Source organism: Zootermopsis nevadensis, unplaced genomic scaffold (assembly GCF_977971745.1).
Source record: "Zootermopsis nevadensis isolate Lab colony 2312 unplaced genomic scaffold, Znev_1.0 Znev_ptg000025l, whole genome shotgun sequence".
Lineage (NCBI taxonomy): Eukaryota > Metazoa > Arthropoda > Insecta > Blattodea > Termopsidae > Zootermopsis > Zootermopsis nevadensis.
In genome coordinates, this window is record NW_028259157.1 from 9,181,061 (window position 1) to 9,199,261 (window position 18,201).

General features: G+C 39.1%; 2 protein-coding genes across 3 annotated transcripts in view; one reads left to right on the forward strand and one right to left on the reverse strand.

Annotated features, from left to right (window-relative positions):
• The window catches only part of LOC110832575 (cadherin-like and PC-esterase domain-containing protein 1), a 270,092-nt gene that overhangs the window by 76,308 nt on the left and 175,583 nt on the right, over positions 1–18,201 (forward strand). The gene's annotated exons all lie outside the window — the stretch shown is intronic.
• Positions 3,027–18,201, reverse strand: part of LOC110832562 (vitellogenin) — a 30,805-nt gene continuing 15,630 nt past the window's right edge. Inside the window, exons 12-23 of the mRNA XM_022069668.2 lie at positions 17,830–18,082; positions 16,652–16,856; positions 15,682–15,976; positions 14,397–14,586; positions 13,100–13,549; positions 11,376–11,518; positions 10,038–10,178; positions 9,346–9,522; positions 7,305–7,587; positions 5,967–6,118; positions 4,886–5,122; positions 3,027–3,357 (exon numbers count right to left, since the gene is read on the reverse strand). Of these exons, the coding sequence (XP_021925360.2) occupies positions 3,184–3,357; positions 4,886–5,122; positions 5,967–6,118; positions 7,305–7,587; positions 9,346–9,522; positions 10,038–10,178; positions 11,376–11,518; positions 13,100–13,549; positions 14,397–14,586; positions 15,682–15,976; positions 16,652–16,856; positions 17,830–18,082 (2,700 nt within the window). The 3' untranslated portion in view covers positions 3,027–3,183. The remainder of the gene's footprint in view (positions 3,358–4,885; positions 5,123–5,966; positions 6,119–7,304; positions 7,588–9,345; positions 9,523–10,037; positions 10,179–11,375; positions 11,519–13,099; positions 13,550–14,396; positions 14,587–15,681; positions 15,977–16,651; positions 16,857–17,829; positions 18,083–18,201) is intronic.

Sequence of the window (18,201 nt, forward strand, 5' to 3'; positions counted from 1 at the left end):
AGGAATTGTTCCATTATATCTACAACCGTCACAGAATAAGAAAAAGTTGAAATGTTCATTAACCGACGTGTTCTTTTGATGATTCAGTTACACGCGTTTTGCCTACAACGAAGATATCGGTGAGGAAATTCTTACACCGTTATGTCAGTGCAAAATGCAGCAGTGTCTCCATTTATGAGCTTTGATATGTAGACTACGCCACGTGATAAGTCTGCGTATGTAGAGTGCTTCAGTACAGTTTCCAAGGCGCTTACAGATACGTACATATTTCCTACAGAAGAAAATTATTGCGAATCGTAGGATATTCCATCGTTAGTAATGTATGATCCGAAGCTATCACGGGATTAAGTATAATAAATTCTTCCCGGGCTATAAGCCGTGTAAGGTGGCGTAATGAAGAAAATACCAACGTCCTCAAGAACCACCTTCGTCCTCAGGGTACTAAACTTCAGCCCGAGATGAATTCATTTTCCTATCGTTAGGTTTATATCGCGAAGAAAGGATAGACTGGGTAAAATATCTCTGATGAGAAATGCCTACAGAGTTTTGGAGGGGAAATCTGTTGTAAAACCAAGGTGATGGCAAGAAAATATTACGATAATAATAGACAATTTGTTGTATAATGGGTTGAAAGTGTTTTGGTAATTGTGATGTAGATATTAAATGAATAAATTAATGATTTACCGTGCCACAAAACATGATTATGGAAGATACTATCATGAAATTCGTGTGTAAGGATAGGCATTGACTGATTTTGATGTTTTCGAGAACTTTTTTTAACTTTATTTGTATGTAGTGTCGAACAACTATGGATGATCATGAATGGTGTGCAAGTAATAACTTGAAACGAGGCCTTTACGTGCAGAGACTAAGAAATACCAAGACAGTCTTGAAGATGGTCTGTGAGCAGACAGAGATTCGAACCGGCTACCTCCCGATTACATGATGAGAGCGTTATTCGTACGCCAGCCTGTCTGGTACGAGGGCTGAAGAACGTTAGAATAGCATGAAGGTAGTCTGTTACAAAATTCAGTGCACGGATCACGGGAGTCAGACACGCGATGCGCCGAGCCAACTCGCTATTGAACCGAAAGGACTGTAATGCCTCTGCAGGAGGGATCGAGGTTTTCGTCCCTGAGGTTGAATCTACGCAGCTTCATGATAATTATTACTTATTAGCATGCTATCTTCCCCCCACACCGTCCCGCAGCTCGTCTGACGAGGTACTACCACATAATTATTCGTCTGGCTACGGAATTACAATTACAGATGGGCAGGCTTTGTGGGCTGTTGTCCCCTGCCGTCTCCGCGCAGAACAACATCTGGACGCTGTACTCAGGGACCAGAGACCGGAGTGGCCGTTGAATTAAATGTAGTTTTCATGTCATGTGGTATGCACTGAACGTTTTCATCGTCGATGCCCATGGTCTTTTCAGCCAAAGAACTGAGATTAAAGTTACCATTACAAATACTTTATTTTCCATAATGACTGCTTGAATAATTAACTCCGTTACGTATTTATTTTTGTGATATATTTAACGGTTTCGAGTGTTGTTCAGGGTAGAATGAATTGGAAAGTATATGAAAGGAAGTGATCTTGACTTAATTTGAAGTAATGTCCTGACATTTGCCTGGAGGGATTGAGAGAAGCCACGAAAAGCCTCGGGATAACCAGTCTTCAGGACGAGATTAAAACAGGAAGGATAATTGGCGGCGACGTTCGGTAACTTCTTACTGCAGAGTCGTCCTTGAGAAGCTAATATTCACTCGAGTTATAAAAAATCCCTACCTTTTATAGAACCCAAAGGTTCATTGCCGTGTTCACAATAGCCCGGCTTAGATCCCTGTGCTAAGCCAGTTGAATGCAGTCCACACCCTTCCATCTTATTTTCTTGGGCTTGTATTGGTTGAGAAATTCCCCTTCTTTTATGGAACCAGAAGATTCATTGCCATAATCACAACAGGTTACTGGACCCAATACTACGACGACAGTCAATACCTTACACCCTTAATAGCTGTCGCCACCTAGGTCTCTTTATCTGGGCCTAACTGGCGAAACAGCATAATAGTAAGAGCTAATTGTGAAGATGATGTTCATGATATCATCATTATCATCACACCATGTTACACGGTGTCTTCCCATAACCCAGGGTCAAGCTTTGCCGTCGTAGCTTCTGTGTGGCAAGTACATCTGAGATTAATAAAAGTGCTGTGTAGTTTACGCTACATCGTTTACCGCGGTTATTCAGCAAAATTAATTTCTTAAATTTGAAATGATCTTCATAACCTTCTAATAGAACTCTAAGACGATTGTGTTACCGGTAATTATCGATATCACTTTTTAGTTCAAATTCAGTTATTATCGAATACATTCGCTTTCACACTGTATTATTATTATTAATTAATTATTATTATTATTAATTAATTATTATTATGAATCAATTGTGTTATTATTATTATTATTATTATTATGCCATCTATTCACCACGTTATGGGGTATGTACTTCCATGTACCCTACACAGATCTTGTAATCATCATAATGATGTTACATTTCCGTTAAGATATAAATAATCGACCATTCACGAGCAGAATTAACGCTGTGGTAATAAACGCTGAGGATTAAATACAGATTCGACACTCTCCAGAGCTAATTTCATCTACCTCACAACCTTCTTACCGAAGATCCACTTTAATACAGTTCTACTCTTACTGGAGATACCCGGTTCACATCTCGGCCTGCTTAGACGACTGTCAGTGTTTTCGCGGTTTTTCTCAGCCACTAAGTGGCAGCATTGCGCTTTCAAGTAAGCCACTACCGTATTCTTCCAAATCCGCACGTATTCAAAACAGGTGTTCACCTTAACATATGTCTTATGCAGTTAAATGCCATTTTAATAACCGAAACCTTAAAGACCATCCAGTTAACCGTATGAAGTCATCTTTTATCTCTCTTGGCGTTGGATGTGGCTAAACTCTACAGTTGAATCATTGTTACTAATTTTCCTGTCGTCCAAACAAAGGAACAGATGTTTCATTATTTTATTGTTTCATGTTGATAATCGTAGATGACATAAGGGATCCATGTGAATGTTATAATTTTTCAGAACCCAGATTTTAACACAACTTATTGAAATGTAATTTCCGTGTTGAAACCAAATAACTGTGGTGAGGACATTACAAATTTAGTTTTGATATGTCGACTGCCTGCCACACTCCTTGCTTGGGACTACGTATGATGAAGCGTATTCCTGACTGTTGCGTGCTTGGTTGTCTTCTGGCTTTCTGAACTCCCTGACACTGTCACCATTGAAGTCACCACATATTCCACACAAACGTCCTCTCATTCTTCTGTCGGCCTGAGAAAAGAGATTAAATTCCGTGTAAGATTTGAGGTTATCACAGCGGTGAGTATGAAGATTTCTGTCTTCTGGGTTGTTGCGCTGTGTAGTCTGGTAGAAGTTTACCAGTGGTTCAGAGGTCATACTGCCTCCGTCATCAGGGCGAGGTTTTCCCAGCGGTGAGTATGAAGATTTCTGTCTTCTGGGTTGTTGCGCTGTGTAGTCTGGTCGATGTTAACCAACGTTTCAGAGGTCATACTGCCTCCGTCATCAGGACGATGAGTATGAAGATTTCTGTCTTCTGGGTTGTTGCGCTGTGTAGTCTGGTCGATGTTAACCAACGTTTCAGAGGTCATACTGCCTCCGTCATCAGGACGATGAGTATGAAGATTTCTGTCTTCTGGGTTGTTGCGCTGTGTAGTCTGGTCGATGTTAACCAACGTTTCAGAGGTCATACTGCCTCCGTCATCAGAGTATGAAGAATTCTGTCTTCTGGGTTGTTGCGCTGTGTAGTCTGGTCGATGTTTACCAACGTTTCAGAGGACATACTGCCTCCGTCATCAGGGCGATGAATATGAATATAATTATTGTTGAAAATCCTGTAGGAAAGAGACTCCTCAGAGGATCTGAGCATAAAATATATTAAAATGTGATTCATCGCCCTGATGACGGAGGCAGTATGACCCCTGAAACGTTGGTTAACATCGACCAGACTACACAGCGCAACAACCCAGAAGACAGAAATCTTCATACTCACCGCTGGGAAAACCTCGCCCTGATGACGGAGGCAGTATGACCTCTGAACCACTGGTAAACTTCTACCAGACTACACAGCGCAACAACCCAGAAGACAGAAATCTTCATATTTTAGTCACCCTGATGACGGAGGCAGTATGACCTCCGAAACGTTGGTTAACATCGACCAGACTACACATCGCAACAACCCAGAAGACAGAAATCTTCATACTCTAATGACGGAGGCAGTATGACCTCTGAAACGTTGGTTAACATCGACCAGACTACACAGCGCAACAACCCAGAAGACAGAAATCTTCAGACAAAATTCCCGTGGTGAATTTTCAAGTTCTCATAGGCAGCGAATATGAAGATGACTGTCTTCTGGGGTACTGGAACGTGTAGTGTGGTAGAAGTTTACCGACGATCATCAGGCAGCAAGCACCTCCGAAACATAAGCAAACTTCTACCAAACTATATGAAAAAAATAACGCAGAATACATTCTTCATTCTCTTCGCCGTGAGAACCTCAAGTCTTATTTGGATTGAACTGGCTTAGAATAGTGTGAAATGCCACTTTTATTTTACGAGGGCGGGACAAGTCGAGTTTACAATCAGGTCTGCGTGCTGGGCGGTCTACGATTTAGCTGTACTTCGCGACCACACAACGTAAAAGAAATGAACACACTTGTACAAGGAAGGTCGTCAAGAGACAACGTTGTAAAAACTACAATTTATACAAATTGAGGTGGCGTAGGAAAAACTTAACAGCGTGGAGACCGTATTCTGATTACAACTAGTTTAAACTAACCATTATTAGGGTTGAGGAACCAGTGTAAATAATTCGGAATCCGTGGGCAGGCATGTTCACACTGATGAGGCGCTCGGGTGTTTCAGCGGCCTCAAACTGCAGCAGAACGGTTCCCGCTTCATCTGTGATCTCGACTACCGTATTTTCTGCCAGCTGCAGGCCCTGACCGTTCACTGACACGTTGAGTCCTGGGCTCAAATGCACAATCTGATAGTTGTCTAAGTTCACTTCAACTTCCTGTAATGCAAACACGGGTATGACTTCTGGGGATGTGATGGAGACCAATGTTTTGGAGGAACATATATTCCTTTAAGAGGAATTGTCAAACGGGGTGTTCTGTTTGAGTAAAAAAATTACACGTTTTTAAGTGTGTTACAAAAATGTGGTAACCCAGTGTTATCTTATATTCAGATGAAATTCGGGCCTTAAAGGGTTAGACTGTAGATGCGTGGTCCTGCTCGAACGGTCGAAACTATTTCTGGCGTGGATTAAATTATAATTGCAGAATATCTGTTTATAGGCTATAGTTGAGAGTAAGTAATTGAATACTTTGTTTTCGTACCATATCGATGGAGACTAATAGAATTATCCGGACGGTCGAGAACACGGCAGACGTCAGTGATTTAGAAAATAAACATTTTTTTACTGTGCAGTAAAGTACAACAGAAGTGATATTAAATACTACTTTCAAGTGTCCGATCTGGAGCAAAAAATTCTCATAGATTTAAGTTGCAAAATACTTACTGATGATCTAATTTATCGCTACCTTTTTGACTATGCACGTGTATTTATTAGGAAATAAGAGAGTTTTCCATATGATACTCTTGCACTAGGACACATAGCAGCGTGAAATGTCTTGCGCTGTAGTATATCAGATTAGCGATGGTTGTGTGGCATCCCGTAGAGTATCGTCGGAGATAACTTCACCGCGCAAACCACGCTCCTATTTGCCGCAAAGGTAATTTATGTATCGAGTTCGAGTGCGGTTTGAAAGCTGCTGGTCCATCAGAACTGATTAGCGATAGCTCGGACAGATACATGCATTTATGAAACGTACCCTGAAAATGGTGCATATGTTTACCGTTTCATTGTTCTCGTCGGGTCTAGTGAGAATGGCAATACGGCTGTGGCCCGAGCAGTCCTTGGAGAGTAGGTGCCAGCAGGATGTCAAATTGTAGTCGAATTCCACTCCGTCAAAAGTTAAGAACTTGCTTCCTCCGTGGCCACAGTATGCTGGTAACAAGAATTTATATCTGTTAGTGCTGTGACTAATTTATGTTATACGTCTTTCTTGTTGAACCACATTTTATCTTTAGGATAAATTTACATGAAATTTCTGGAGTTTTCGTTAAATATTTTTAAAGTTTTCTCTATGCGTATACAAGAGTATATGTGGCACGTAAAGTACGTATGTACGGGAGAGATGATAAATACGTACGCCATGGAATTTTACTTTGGAAACTTGAAATGTAGAGATTATTTTGGAAATCTAGCAGTAGATGAAAGGGTAATGAAATTAATTTTGGAATTAGGGCGAGGATATGGAAAGGGTGTTTTACCTCAGGCTAAGGTCCAGTAAAAAACTTCATGTGAACACGACAGTGTATCTTGAAGTCTCGTAGAACGCTGGTAAATTCTTGACTAGTTGATCGTGTGTTGTTTTCTGAAGATTATTACGTATTTAAAATAGCAATTCTTATTTTCCGATTTCGTACAAGCATTCACAGAGATATTCGGACAAATATGCACGATCCCACTGAAGACATTTTGAATGAATTGTTTAATGAGTATTTGGTGTATAACCCCTCACCCACTCCAAATGCAACCCGTGGTACGTAGTAGCTATGTGGACTTAATTTGGCCACATACTTACGTATTGCGTGAAAATTTGTTATTTTCTCACGATTCTCCACGGCTGTCCAAAATGCAGTTTAATTTTCTTCGGGCTCACTACATAAGGGCAGAGACCCTTTGTTTCCCATTATGACCCACTCCTCGGCATGCCATGATTTTATTCCTTGTGTGACTTTTGGTACAGGCGTACTCATCTCTTATTTTAATTAATACAAAATTATAAATGAAGTGAATACATTTTCAACATTCTGGCAAACAACACTTACACATTATCATTTATGTGGCATTTGAAGTTACTACATCGATAAAAGGATTGTGACCAGTGTTTCAGATGAATGTGTCAGATCGATTTTCAGGTTCTGGCACCTACAGTACTACACGGTGTGACACAACTCAGATGACTAAAATCATTACGATTCTACGTATTAGGACTGTATGTACATTGCTCGGTTGACCTCTTCACTTGTAGGTAAGACTTTCATCCAGTGCTTAAGCTATTTCGTTTAAAACTTTGAGTAAGTAATCCCTACATTTTTACTGCGCTAGAAATCACACATATACTCACATTCTCCTCTTATGCGCCTCGCGTAGCTGACAGCAGGATTGTAGCGAAGAATGTTTGTCATCATTGGGTTCACAGGAATATTAGAAAAGTCAGTCTTCCTGGATGGAGTTCGAATCCAGGCGTTGACGTTGTCTAATCTTGGAGATATCTCTAGAACAGCTGTGATGGTGTTTGCGGGTGCAAATTCTTGCGTTGGATCTTCGATGTCGTCTGTGGCGTAGGGCCACATTGAATAACGTAGGTAGTCGTAGTACTGATTCACGACAGGACCGAAACTTTTGCTCTGAAGACAAGAAACTGGTTCAGGCATAATTCTTCGTACTTTACAAATTGTTTGTTAAGCTTCTGAGCTTTATTAAATCCTATAAATTGTAATAATGAATAGAAGTGGAAAATGTGTCAACCTATTTCAACACACCCTACAATCTTTTCCTTCTTCTAGTCTTGTTAGTTATTAATTATTTAATTTTTGAAGATGATTGTCTCTTTCATCAGGATGATGAAATCGTAAACCAATGGTGATATGGACGTTGCGGTAAATATATTTTCTTAAATTCGAAAAAGTTTATTTTATTTTTGTCTGATATCTGGCTGGACGTATTCGCTTGTGTTTTCTTTTGTAATTAACATTAGAATATACAAAATTTAGTACCTTCAGCATTACAGAACGAAAGTGGAAAAGTAATTTACTGCATAGCGTGCGTTTAAGCCTTGCTGTATTTTCGTCAGAGACAGTTAAAGAAGGCAATGAATAGCAGCTGAAGATAACAGGACTCGGTGCATGTCATACTAATTCGTGGTGCCAAAAGTGAAACTAGTTCAAGCGTGGCTATGTGATGTAGATCAATGATAGTCAACCTTTTCTTTTCGCGTACCCCCAGATATAATTTCTCTTCAACTCTGTACCCACAAAGTTGTTGGTGTATAATTCAAGTTATACATAGTATATAGAATAAAAATTTCCTTGGATATTATCCATCGTCTAGTAAATATAAAACGTAAAACGACGTTTCGGAGATGGGACTCTATCTCCGTCTTCAGGTTCCTACACAGTTGGGCCCACTAGATAGAGCTAATCCCTATCTCCGGACCTTTGTCCGGAGATAGGGATAGAGTCCCATCTCCGAAACGTCGTTTTACGTTTTATATTTACTAGACGATGGATAATATCCAAGGAAATTTTTGTTCAATTGACTCTTCACCATCGTCAAGAAGTTTTAGATTTGATATACATAGTATATAATCTACATCTAAAATAAATTAAATAAAATAAATTACTGATTATTTATCATAAAATAGTATATATTTTTTTAAATTTCACGTACCCCCTAAGATGTCTTCGCGTACCCCCGGGGGTACGCGTACCCCAGGTTGAATATCACTGATGTAGAGTACGATTACATTCCACCGTACTCATAAATACAATCGAGAACGGAAAATCCGATATTAATTAAATTTGACTGTGGAAAAGTAAACGAATAATTAGCTAACGGTTTTTAATTTTCATTAAGATCGGACAATTCCAACGGTCATGTTACATGAGAACGTAAATAACCTACATTTGTATTCATATCAGATGCTTAAATAAATTGTTCTCAGCTGAATTTCAGCTTACTTGACAAACACGAAAAATAATTTGCATGAATGGATTTTACTTAAATGTCAAAAGCATTCGCTTCGATATTAATAAAAATTGATAATTTTGATTAATGATGTCGAGCGCAGACCAGCTAAGTGTTCTATTGTCCATCAAACATAACTATTTTGAAATATACGTTATGATAACTCCATCATCTTTGGTTACATGTTCCGTCACTTCTCATGCCATAATCAGAACTAGTCATGTAAAAACAAGGGTTTCCTGTTTTGCTGTCAATTCTTTCCAATACGATACCTCTATATATGTATAGGTAAAGCTAATTGTAGCAAAATCACTACTTTGCTAATACTAATATTAAATGTAATTACTGTAGTAACTGTAGTAACTGTTTTAAAGATGATAGTTTGCCCCTGAAGCTGTTCGTGGCCCTTCAATGCCTACCTCGTCGTTGTAGGTTACCGTCACATCGTATCTGTCCATGAACATCGCTTCCATTACTGCTTGCAAGCATCTAGGGTCGATATCAGTCTTTGGCCCCTCGTAATTGTCTATGCACTTGTCTGTGAGGTGCTCCTCCTCGAGAGATTCTGCTTTCATCGCGCTGTGCCCCATCACTGTCTGTGAAACAGTTTACAGCGTGAGATTTTAGGTTATCACAGCGCAAATCTGAAGATGATTGTCTTCTGCGATGTTGCGCCGTGTCTCTAGTACACGTTTTCCGACGTTTCAGAGGTACTTGCTTTTTTATAACGTCTGTAAACTCCCAGAATACACGGCGCAACACGCCATCCACTGTGAATAGCAAATTTATAAAATAAAAATTGAATTTTTAAAAAGATTATGGTGCATTACTTTTGGAGTTACCCTCGTATAAGTAGACGACAACATTCCTGATACTGCCTCCATATCGAGGGTGGATATTGTCCTTCCGACATATTTACACGTCCGTACGTCGTTATGACCCAGAAGACCAATATCAACACGTCCGGAATGTGTTGAATGTAATATTGATGGTAATATTTGTATGATTAAAAGTAACGCAATGGTTACATTTTCTCATGTCTATTTCGGTAATGCCCGTCCAGGTTGGGCACCTCTTCGGGGAAGCTTTTGTCCACATGTAATACGAATACCTTGAGCGACAGTTGGCACTCTCTTCCGTCGTCGTTGTAAACCATGTCTGCGTGAATGGAGGCTGTGGTGTTGGATCGGATGATGTCTTTCAGGTTCATCACTGGGGTGGCTGATGCAATGAGGGTAGATGTGAAGCGAATCTGGAGCAGAGGGTGCATTAGGTCCGAACAGCAATAAACAGCATACATTCTAGAACAGTGGTATTCAACCTTTCTTGTTCGCGTACCCCCAGATACAATTTCTCTTCCAACTTTGTACCCACAAAGTTGTTGGTGTATAATTCAAGTTATGCATAGTATATAATCTACATCTAAAATAAATTAAATAAATTACATTACTGATTATTTAGTGTTTATCATAAAATAATATTTTTTTTTTTTAAATTTCACGTACCCCCTAACATGTCTTCGTGTACCCCCAGATATAATTTCTCTTCAACTTTGTACCCCCCAAAGTTGTTGGTGTATAATTAAAGTTATACATAGTATATAATATACATCTAAAATAAATTAAATAAATTACATTACTGATTATTCAGTGTTTATCATAAAATAATATATATATTTTTTAAATTTCACGTACCCCCTAAGATGTCTTCGCGTACCCCCAGATATAATTTCTCTTCAACTTTGTACCCCCAATGTTGTTGGTGTATAATTCAAGTTATACATAGTATATAATATACATCTAAAATAATTAAATAAATTACATTACTGATTATTCAGTGTTTATCATAAAATAATATATTTTTTTTAAATTTCACGTGCCCCCTAAGGTGTCTTCGCGTACCCCAGGTTGAATACTACTGTTCTAGAACATACTCCATTGAAACATTTTTAATTGAGATGTAAAAACTTTTTTACGTCTGAAGCTGAATTAGTGTCTATGCACTAGTGGAACGACCCGTTGCAAATAACGGGACACACAAATGTCAGTATTGGTCTCGTTTAAGTTACATATCAATGCACAGAAAGTCACCACCCCGTATTCGAGATAGAATGAGTGCAGCTGATAATGAAATCATATTGTCCAGCCCATTTGCAATGTTCGTTATATTGCATTCCTATGCGAGATGTAAAAGTATTTACTGCTTAGCGTAATATTTACGTAATTTTAATTAAATAGTTTATGAAACAGACGAATCATTAAATTCCTTAAAGAAAATTTAGTGGTGTGCGTAGCATTTTATCCATTTAAATCTGCGTCACGATGTTATATGATCTGCGGTTGAAATTTACATTTCAAGATAAGTTTAAGAGTTACTAGGCAGATTTAAACCAAACAGACCAATGCGTTCAGATAAATTCTTGCGGGAAATCGTTTTTGAATGAGCTTACCTGCCGAGCTGCTTCTGTGAGAAAGAACCCAAAGCGATGAACTCCGCCATTGTATCCAGCGGCGTACGTCCAGAATGTTGTGAAGGTCTTGGACTCGGTGCCATTTACTCTCATGTTTATATCCACCACATAGGCATTGTCACCTGAAACATGGAGTTTAGGTTTTCTCTTATTATTTAGTGTTCTGTGTGACGACAGGTCCATATGAACAGGATCCTTCCATCCTTTTCTCTTCTCGGACTGGGACCTGTTCATATACGTTCTTGGCAGATGATCCAGAAGTGGTTTGCCATTGCCTTCTTCTGTGTGTGAATGGAGTAATTGTTGGGATGCCACGGAGGAAAACTCCGTGTTGCCTAGACCACGGCCTTGCCCAACACAAGTTATAAATTCGGGCACCGCCGGGAATCGAACCCGAGACCCCAGGATTACAAGGCCAGCGTTCTAACCGCTAGACCACCGTGGCGGTAGGTTTTCTCTATTCCAAAGGAAATAATAAATGTACGTATACAGAAATTATGGACGTGCTACGTCTGTAGACTTCTTCACTGAAGCATTTGTTGGAATTTTATAATTTTTAAGGAAACCTTTCACTAAACGTTTTTAGCGTTGATTTGGGCGTTATCGGAATAATGTTATTGCTAGTTTAAAGACTTCAACAAACGCTTAGAACTTAAAGTGCACAAACATTGTAGAAAAATAAGCTTTAATTACAGTTTAAATGACAACTAATTTATATGCTTAATAATAATAATAATTAGAAATATTGTAGTTGTAGTAATAGTAACAGTATTTGAGAAACTTGAAAAAAGTAAGATCTGTTAGTATTGTTTATTTTCTTTCTCAGACACAATAATTTGCGGATTTTTTCCCCGAAAGTTCCGTACATTGACTGTCGAGCAGGGTTAGATAGCCTGAGTTTGATTCTTTGCGTTTCGCCTGCCACTCGGGTCCATGCATTTTATGAATTAGAAATACCCAGAAGTGTTAAGACTTTGTTAGGACACCAGCTTCGGACCAAAAGCTCATTCATGCATTTAACCAAAGCGATTGGCTTCGTATTTTTAATCATACTTAATAATGTATTGTCCAATGCAAATTATATCCTTGATTTATGGCCGTGGGTAAAGCGGTAACTGACTATTTATGTGGATCTAGCGTTGAAATTTCGTGGATATTCACCCCCTTTCCGCCCACACGTAATCATGTTGTGGTCTTTAAGAACAGGGACTTTGCATACCAAATAACGAAAACATTAAAAGTCCCAATACATGTTTGCCAATGGAACCAGATATTTTTAACAATCTTAATATGTGTATATTAAATCTTGTCCGTCTAATCACAATAAATTCTTATTAAAATATTACAATAATTAACATTTAGAATATTTAAAATATTAAATGATGTTCTTTATCGAAATATTCGATTTACATTAGACCATCATTTTTCATGTTTCAGTTCCTAAAAGAACCATCCTCAGGTGTATATAATTATATAAAGCTTCAAAACGATGAAAATGATGGTCTAATGTAAATCGAATATTTCGATAAAGAACATCATTTAATATTTTAAAAATTTTAAATGTTAATTATTGTAATATTTTAATATTTAATAAGAATTTATTGTGATTAGACGGACAAGATTTAATATATACTTATTATATCACAATATGACGCAACTTTACCATCTTATGAATCTTAATATGTTTTGCAGTTTGCACTTACTGTGAATTTCATCTATCGTTTGCGCAAGTAAGTATCTGAAAGGATTTCCTTTCACTTGCGTGGAGAAAGGATTTATATACGAGGCGTTGAAAGAGTGATGACTGTGCTCCATGCCATTCATGTCAGTGATTCTGGTATGTGAAGTGTTTTTGTCTGCAGGTATTTGCGCTGTGTTTGCTTCGGTTTCCGCTTTGAAATTTGAAGTTGCATCGGTTGTCGCCGTGTCATAGAAGGCAATCGTCTCGATGTTGTCAGTTGTCGCGTTGTTTTGACTGAAAGTCGGTGTGCTATCTTCGAACGAGAATGAGCGTTCTGTTGTTGTGACCTGGTCCAGCGAGGTTGTTGCACTCGACACATTCTGCTGCCCCAAGAACTCTGTATCGGACTCATTCGGGGCGGTGTTGACCTGCTCCTCAGCAGGCACGAAGTTCTCGTAGCCAGGCATTTTCCCTGAAACAGTTAGAACTCCCGAAATCACAAAAGGGTTAACAGTTAACCCTCTAAACCCAGTTGCAACTAAGTGTCACTTGCTTTACTAATTCGGACGTCTGCTTTTTTTAACATTGTATTTATGTATATATTAAATCTTGTCCGTCTAATCACAATAAATTCTTATTAAATATTAAAATATTACAATAATTAACATTTTAAATATTTAAAATATTAAATGATGTTCTTTATCGAAATATTCGATTTACATTAGACCATCATTTTTCATGTTTCACGACATGTTTCAGTTCCTAAAAGAACCATCCTAATGTAAATCGAATATTTCGATAAAGAACATCATTTAATATTTTAAATATTTAAAATGTTAATTATTGTAATATTTTAATATTTAATAAGAATTTATTGTGATTAGACGGACAAGATTTAATATATACTTATTATATCACAATATGACGCAACTTTACCATCTTATTGTATTTATGGTTTCCGTATGATTGTTAGAAATAAACAGGGACTATTCGTCTAAACATCATGAATCATCTAAGTTTTGTAATGGAGAATTTGTATTTTAGGATAATAACTGAGTTATTAAATATTATTTAGATGAGTTTTGGCTTTAAAGCCTTAACTAACCCCATAGTGCAGGTTTTCCCTTGGAAAAGTTTATAGTCACTTAACCGTTCAAGTAATTTCGTGCTGAAATATAAGAATTGAAATTCGAAAAGTATCACAAGTGGCTAACGTTTCGTTGTCTATGCTGGAATTTGTTTTAAAACATTTTAATTCCAATGCATACTGTTATTAGCTTTCGTAATGACATTTTGATGAAGTTGTAAATTGTACTTACTCAAACCGAGATCAAAATTTATTGAATTCAGACCGTCGAGTTCAACTGAAATTGAGCTGGCTTCAAGCGAAGGCCACATCATCAAATGTCCTTGGATGTTAATTCCATTCTTGAGCCACGCAAGAGGCGAAACATTTGGTCCTTCTGTCGTGTAGTTAATGTTTATATTTGGTATCACTGACCTCAATTTCTGAAACACAACCATTACATATTCACCTTCTCGTCGTTCACGTAAGCCTGAAAAACCATTGATTCTGCCAGAGCGTCGTTAAATATTGTATGGAGTTGTTCAATATGCATTGATCTGTTGATATTCGTTAATATTACATTAATAGTTTTTCACCTACGAGGTGCGATCGGAAAGTTTCAAGACTGCGCGTATAAAAACCCGTACACTTATCTCAGGTATTAAATTCATCCATCACCCTCGAAGTAGTTCCCCTGGGAGTGAACACAACGATCCCAGCGCCGCTGCCAAGCCTGGAAGCATCCCTAGAAATCTTTCTTTGTCAGCCTGTCAAGCACCATCTGCGATTCTGCCTGAATCTCTTGCCAAAGACTCTCCAAAACGACTACGGAAACCTATGAAATGCTAAAGCAAGCATTTGGGGAGTCCGCAATGGGTCGTGCACAAACTTTTGTGTGGCATTCACGTTTTGAAAATAGCCGAACCTCTGTCGATGATGACGAGCGTTCTGGACGACCATCTTCGAGCACAACGCCCGAAAATGTTACGAAGATTCGGCAGGCCATTCACGAAGATCGACGTCGTACCATCAACGACTTGTGCGACATTGTTGGGATAGGCTATGGGACCTGTCAGCTGATTCTAAAGGAAGAACTCCACATGCGACGCATCCTGTCTGAGGACCAGAAGCAGAATCGACTTCTCGTTTGTCAGGAGCTCAAAGATCTTTCAAGAACCGACCCCAACTTCCTTTCTAAGCTCCGTGTGACTTCTTCCTCTTGCCAAAGATGAAAATTCAGCTAAAGGGAAGGAGATTTGAGACGATAGAAGAGATTCAGGCAGAATCGCAGATGGTGCTTGACAGGCTGACAAAGAAAGATTTCCAGGGATGCTTCCAGGCTTGGCAGCGGCGCTGGGATCGTTGTGTTCACTCCCAGGGGAACTACTTCGAGGGTGATGGATGAATTTAATACCTGAGATAATTGTACGGGTTTTTATAGGCGCAGTCTTGAAACTTTCCGATCGCACCTCGTATGTGGAAAAATCATCAACATTTGAATTGCTGAAGATGTCATAATCAAACACTGTTCTTTTCACCTGTGTAGTTCTCTTTGCGTGGATAACCGACTCCGATCTCTTCCTTGTAGCTGTCGTAGAGTCGAAAATGCCGTGTTGAGACGTGAAAGGTTTACTTGAGTGGTGAAATATTAAACTGTTATCATGTGCTTCATCAATTTTAGCAGCCATTTGCATGATGTCGTTCTTGTAAATGACTGCCGTTAACGTTAGAGGTGGCAGTCGAAAGACGCTCACACCGTGAGATGCTGCCATGTGCACTGTTTCATCCCATGTGGTGTAGAAACACAGTTCAGAGAGAAGGTGAGATGTATACCTGGCAAATGAGAGAAGAGCTTTTGATCGTCTGCGTCGTGCGGATAAGTTTCGAAGGTTCAGGCTCTGGATTTTAATATCTCAGTAATTCATGGTGCAGAGTTAAGAAATTCTCCGCCTTTTGTGAGACGCTAATGTTTATTCCTGTGTTCACAAGATCCCACCATCTGTCCCTATCCTGATTAATTAACCCACATCTACGCCTAGGTCTTCAAAGCGGCCTCGTACTTTCAGACTTCCGAACCAAATTTTTTTGCGCATTTCTTATCTTCCCGCGCGCGCTACATGCCTCTCCGTTCTCATCATTCTTGGTTTGATCATACTAATAATTTGTGGTGAATTCGATTTATGGATCTCTCATTACACGGTCTTCTCCATTCTCCCATCACTTAATTCCTTATAGATCCAAATATTCTGAAAGGTTAGATTGCAACTCGCACTAATAGGCCTATTTGCGTTTAGCCACGACACAAATTTCATTTGCCCAGTTACAACGACTGTTTAAAGGTGTCGTAGTAACATACTTTGTTCTGTGGATTGTATGATCTTCGGCGTTATGACCGGCGAGTCAATACGGCGCCGACACCCAGAAGATCATCGTTAGGTTTCAAAGAAATTGTTCAACTGGTGCTCTTTGAGAAATATGCTTACAGATTCAAAATACCTGTGCACTTACGTCATGTCTATATGCATTTCCAACACTTTGTTTTCAACATCCATTTTGGCGTTGCCCACGAGTCGAAATGCCCATGGGACCGACAGGTCGAAATTGATAGGAAACCCAAGTTCAGTAACGACAGCTGTCCTTATTGTAGTTTTGTCTATCTTCTGATAATGGAAGTCTTTCCCGGTCTTCATCTGCTCTACCAGGTTTCTTCCAGCTGAAATAAATTGTTACAAGATCAATTTACGATATGAAGATGTCCGTCTTCTGGGTTATTGCGCTGTGTAGTCTGGTCGATGTTAACCAACGTTTCAGAGGTCATACTGCCTCCGTCATCAGGGCGATGAATATGCCAATGGGGTGTGAGGAGCTGGATTTATAGGCAGGGAAGTGAAAGGTGTAGCCTGCCCCGAGCCAATGGGAGCAGGTATGGGAGTTTTACGATATGTTTATGCGGGGATGTGAGAAGTGTGCACAAAATTTTTGTTTGAAATCCTGAAGGAGTGAGACTATGCGGAAGACTTTGGCGTAAGTGGTGAAATAATATTAAAATAGATCTGTGGTTTGGATTCATCTGGTTCAGGATAGTGGCTGGTGACACGGTATTGTACTTTGGGGTTCCATAAAAGCCGGAGAATTTAGCTTCTGATGGGCAATTCTGCTCCACGGAATTCCTAATTTGTGAATTTAACTGATATATTAATACTCAGCAAAAATTTACATATATTTGATAAGATTATTAAAAATTTGATTATTATTATGGTCTTAATATTGTTGGTTGTGACCTCTTGATAAAGAGGTAGAATGTAAGAATACACGTAGTTTGAAAGTAAGTGCTTTCTGTAATCCGACCAGAGGTGAATTAGCCCAGGCGAAGAAGGCAAACTTACATAAGAAAATCCTCGTGTTCTAAGATATACCTTGTATGAGGGGGGGGGGGGGGGTACGAACAGAATTTTGGTGGATACAGTTTTTGGAAAACAAGATGTGAAGTTAAATTAAACTGGATCATCGAGAAGTAGTTTCCGCGAACTTACCTGGCTTGTACTGGCCCAGAATCGAATTCAGTGGCGGTTTCTGTGGTGATAATAATGATGTTCCATACTTACAGGAATTTTGATGTGTAGTTTCACGAGACATCTGCTCCATAGACTATTCTGTACGCGTATAGGTTGTAAACTTTGACTAACCTTTAGATAATTCGACTAGTAATTTCTTGTCGAAAGGGAATATACGTTCCATAAGTTTACCAAACTGTATACGGAAATCTCCTTCAAACTTGGGCAGAGTTCTTTGAGCAATATTGAGATTTTTTCGTAGCCAGCTGGTGTGCCTCTCGATGTTCTCAATGGCCGGTCTGGCTTGTAACGTGTCAGGCCTAGGGTGTATCAACTCTCGGAGCAGTGTCAGGAATTGATCCGGATTAGACACGAACAAGTCTCCCTAGGAAAATTGTATCAGAATTAAATTTCATGAACACATTTTTCACATGAGTTTTGAGGTTCTCGCGGATCTGAAGATAAGGACGTTGTTCTGGGTCGTCTTGTGCCCTGAAGATGGAG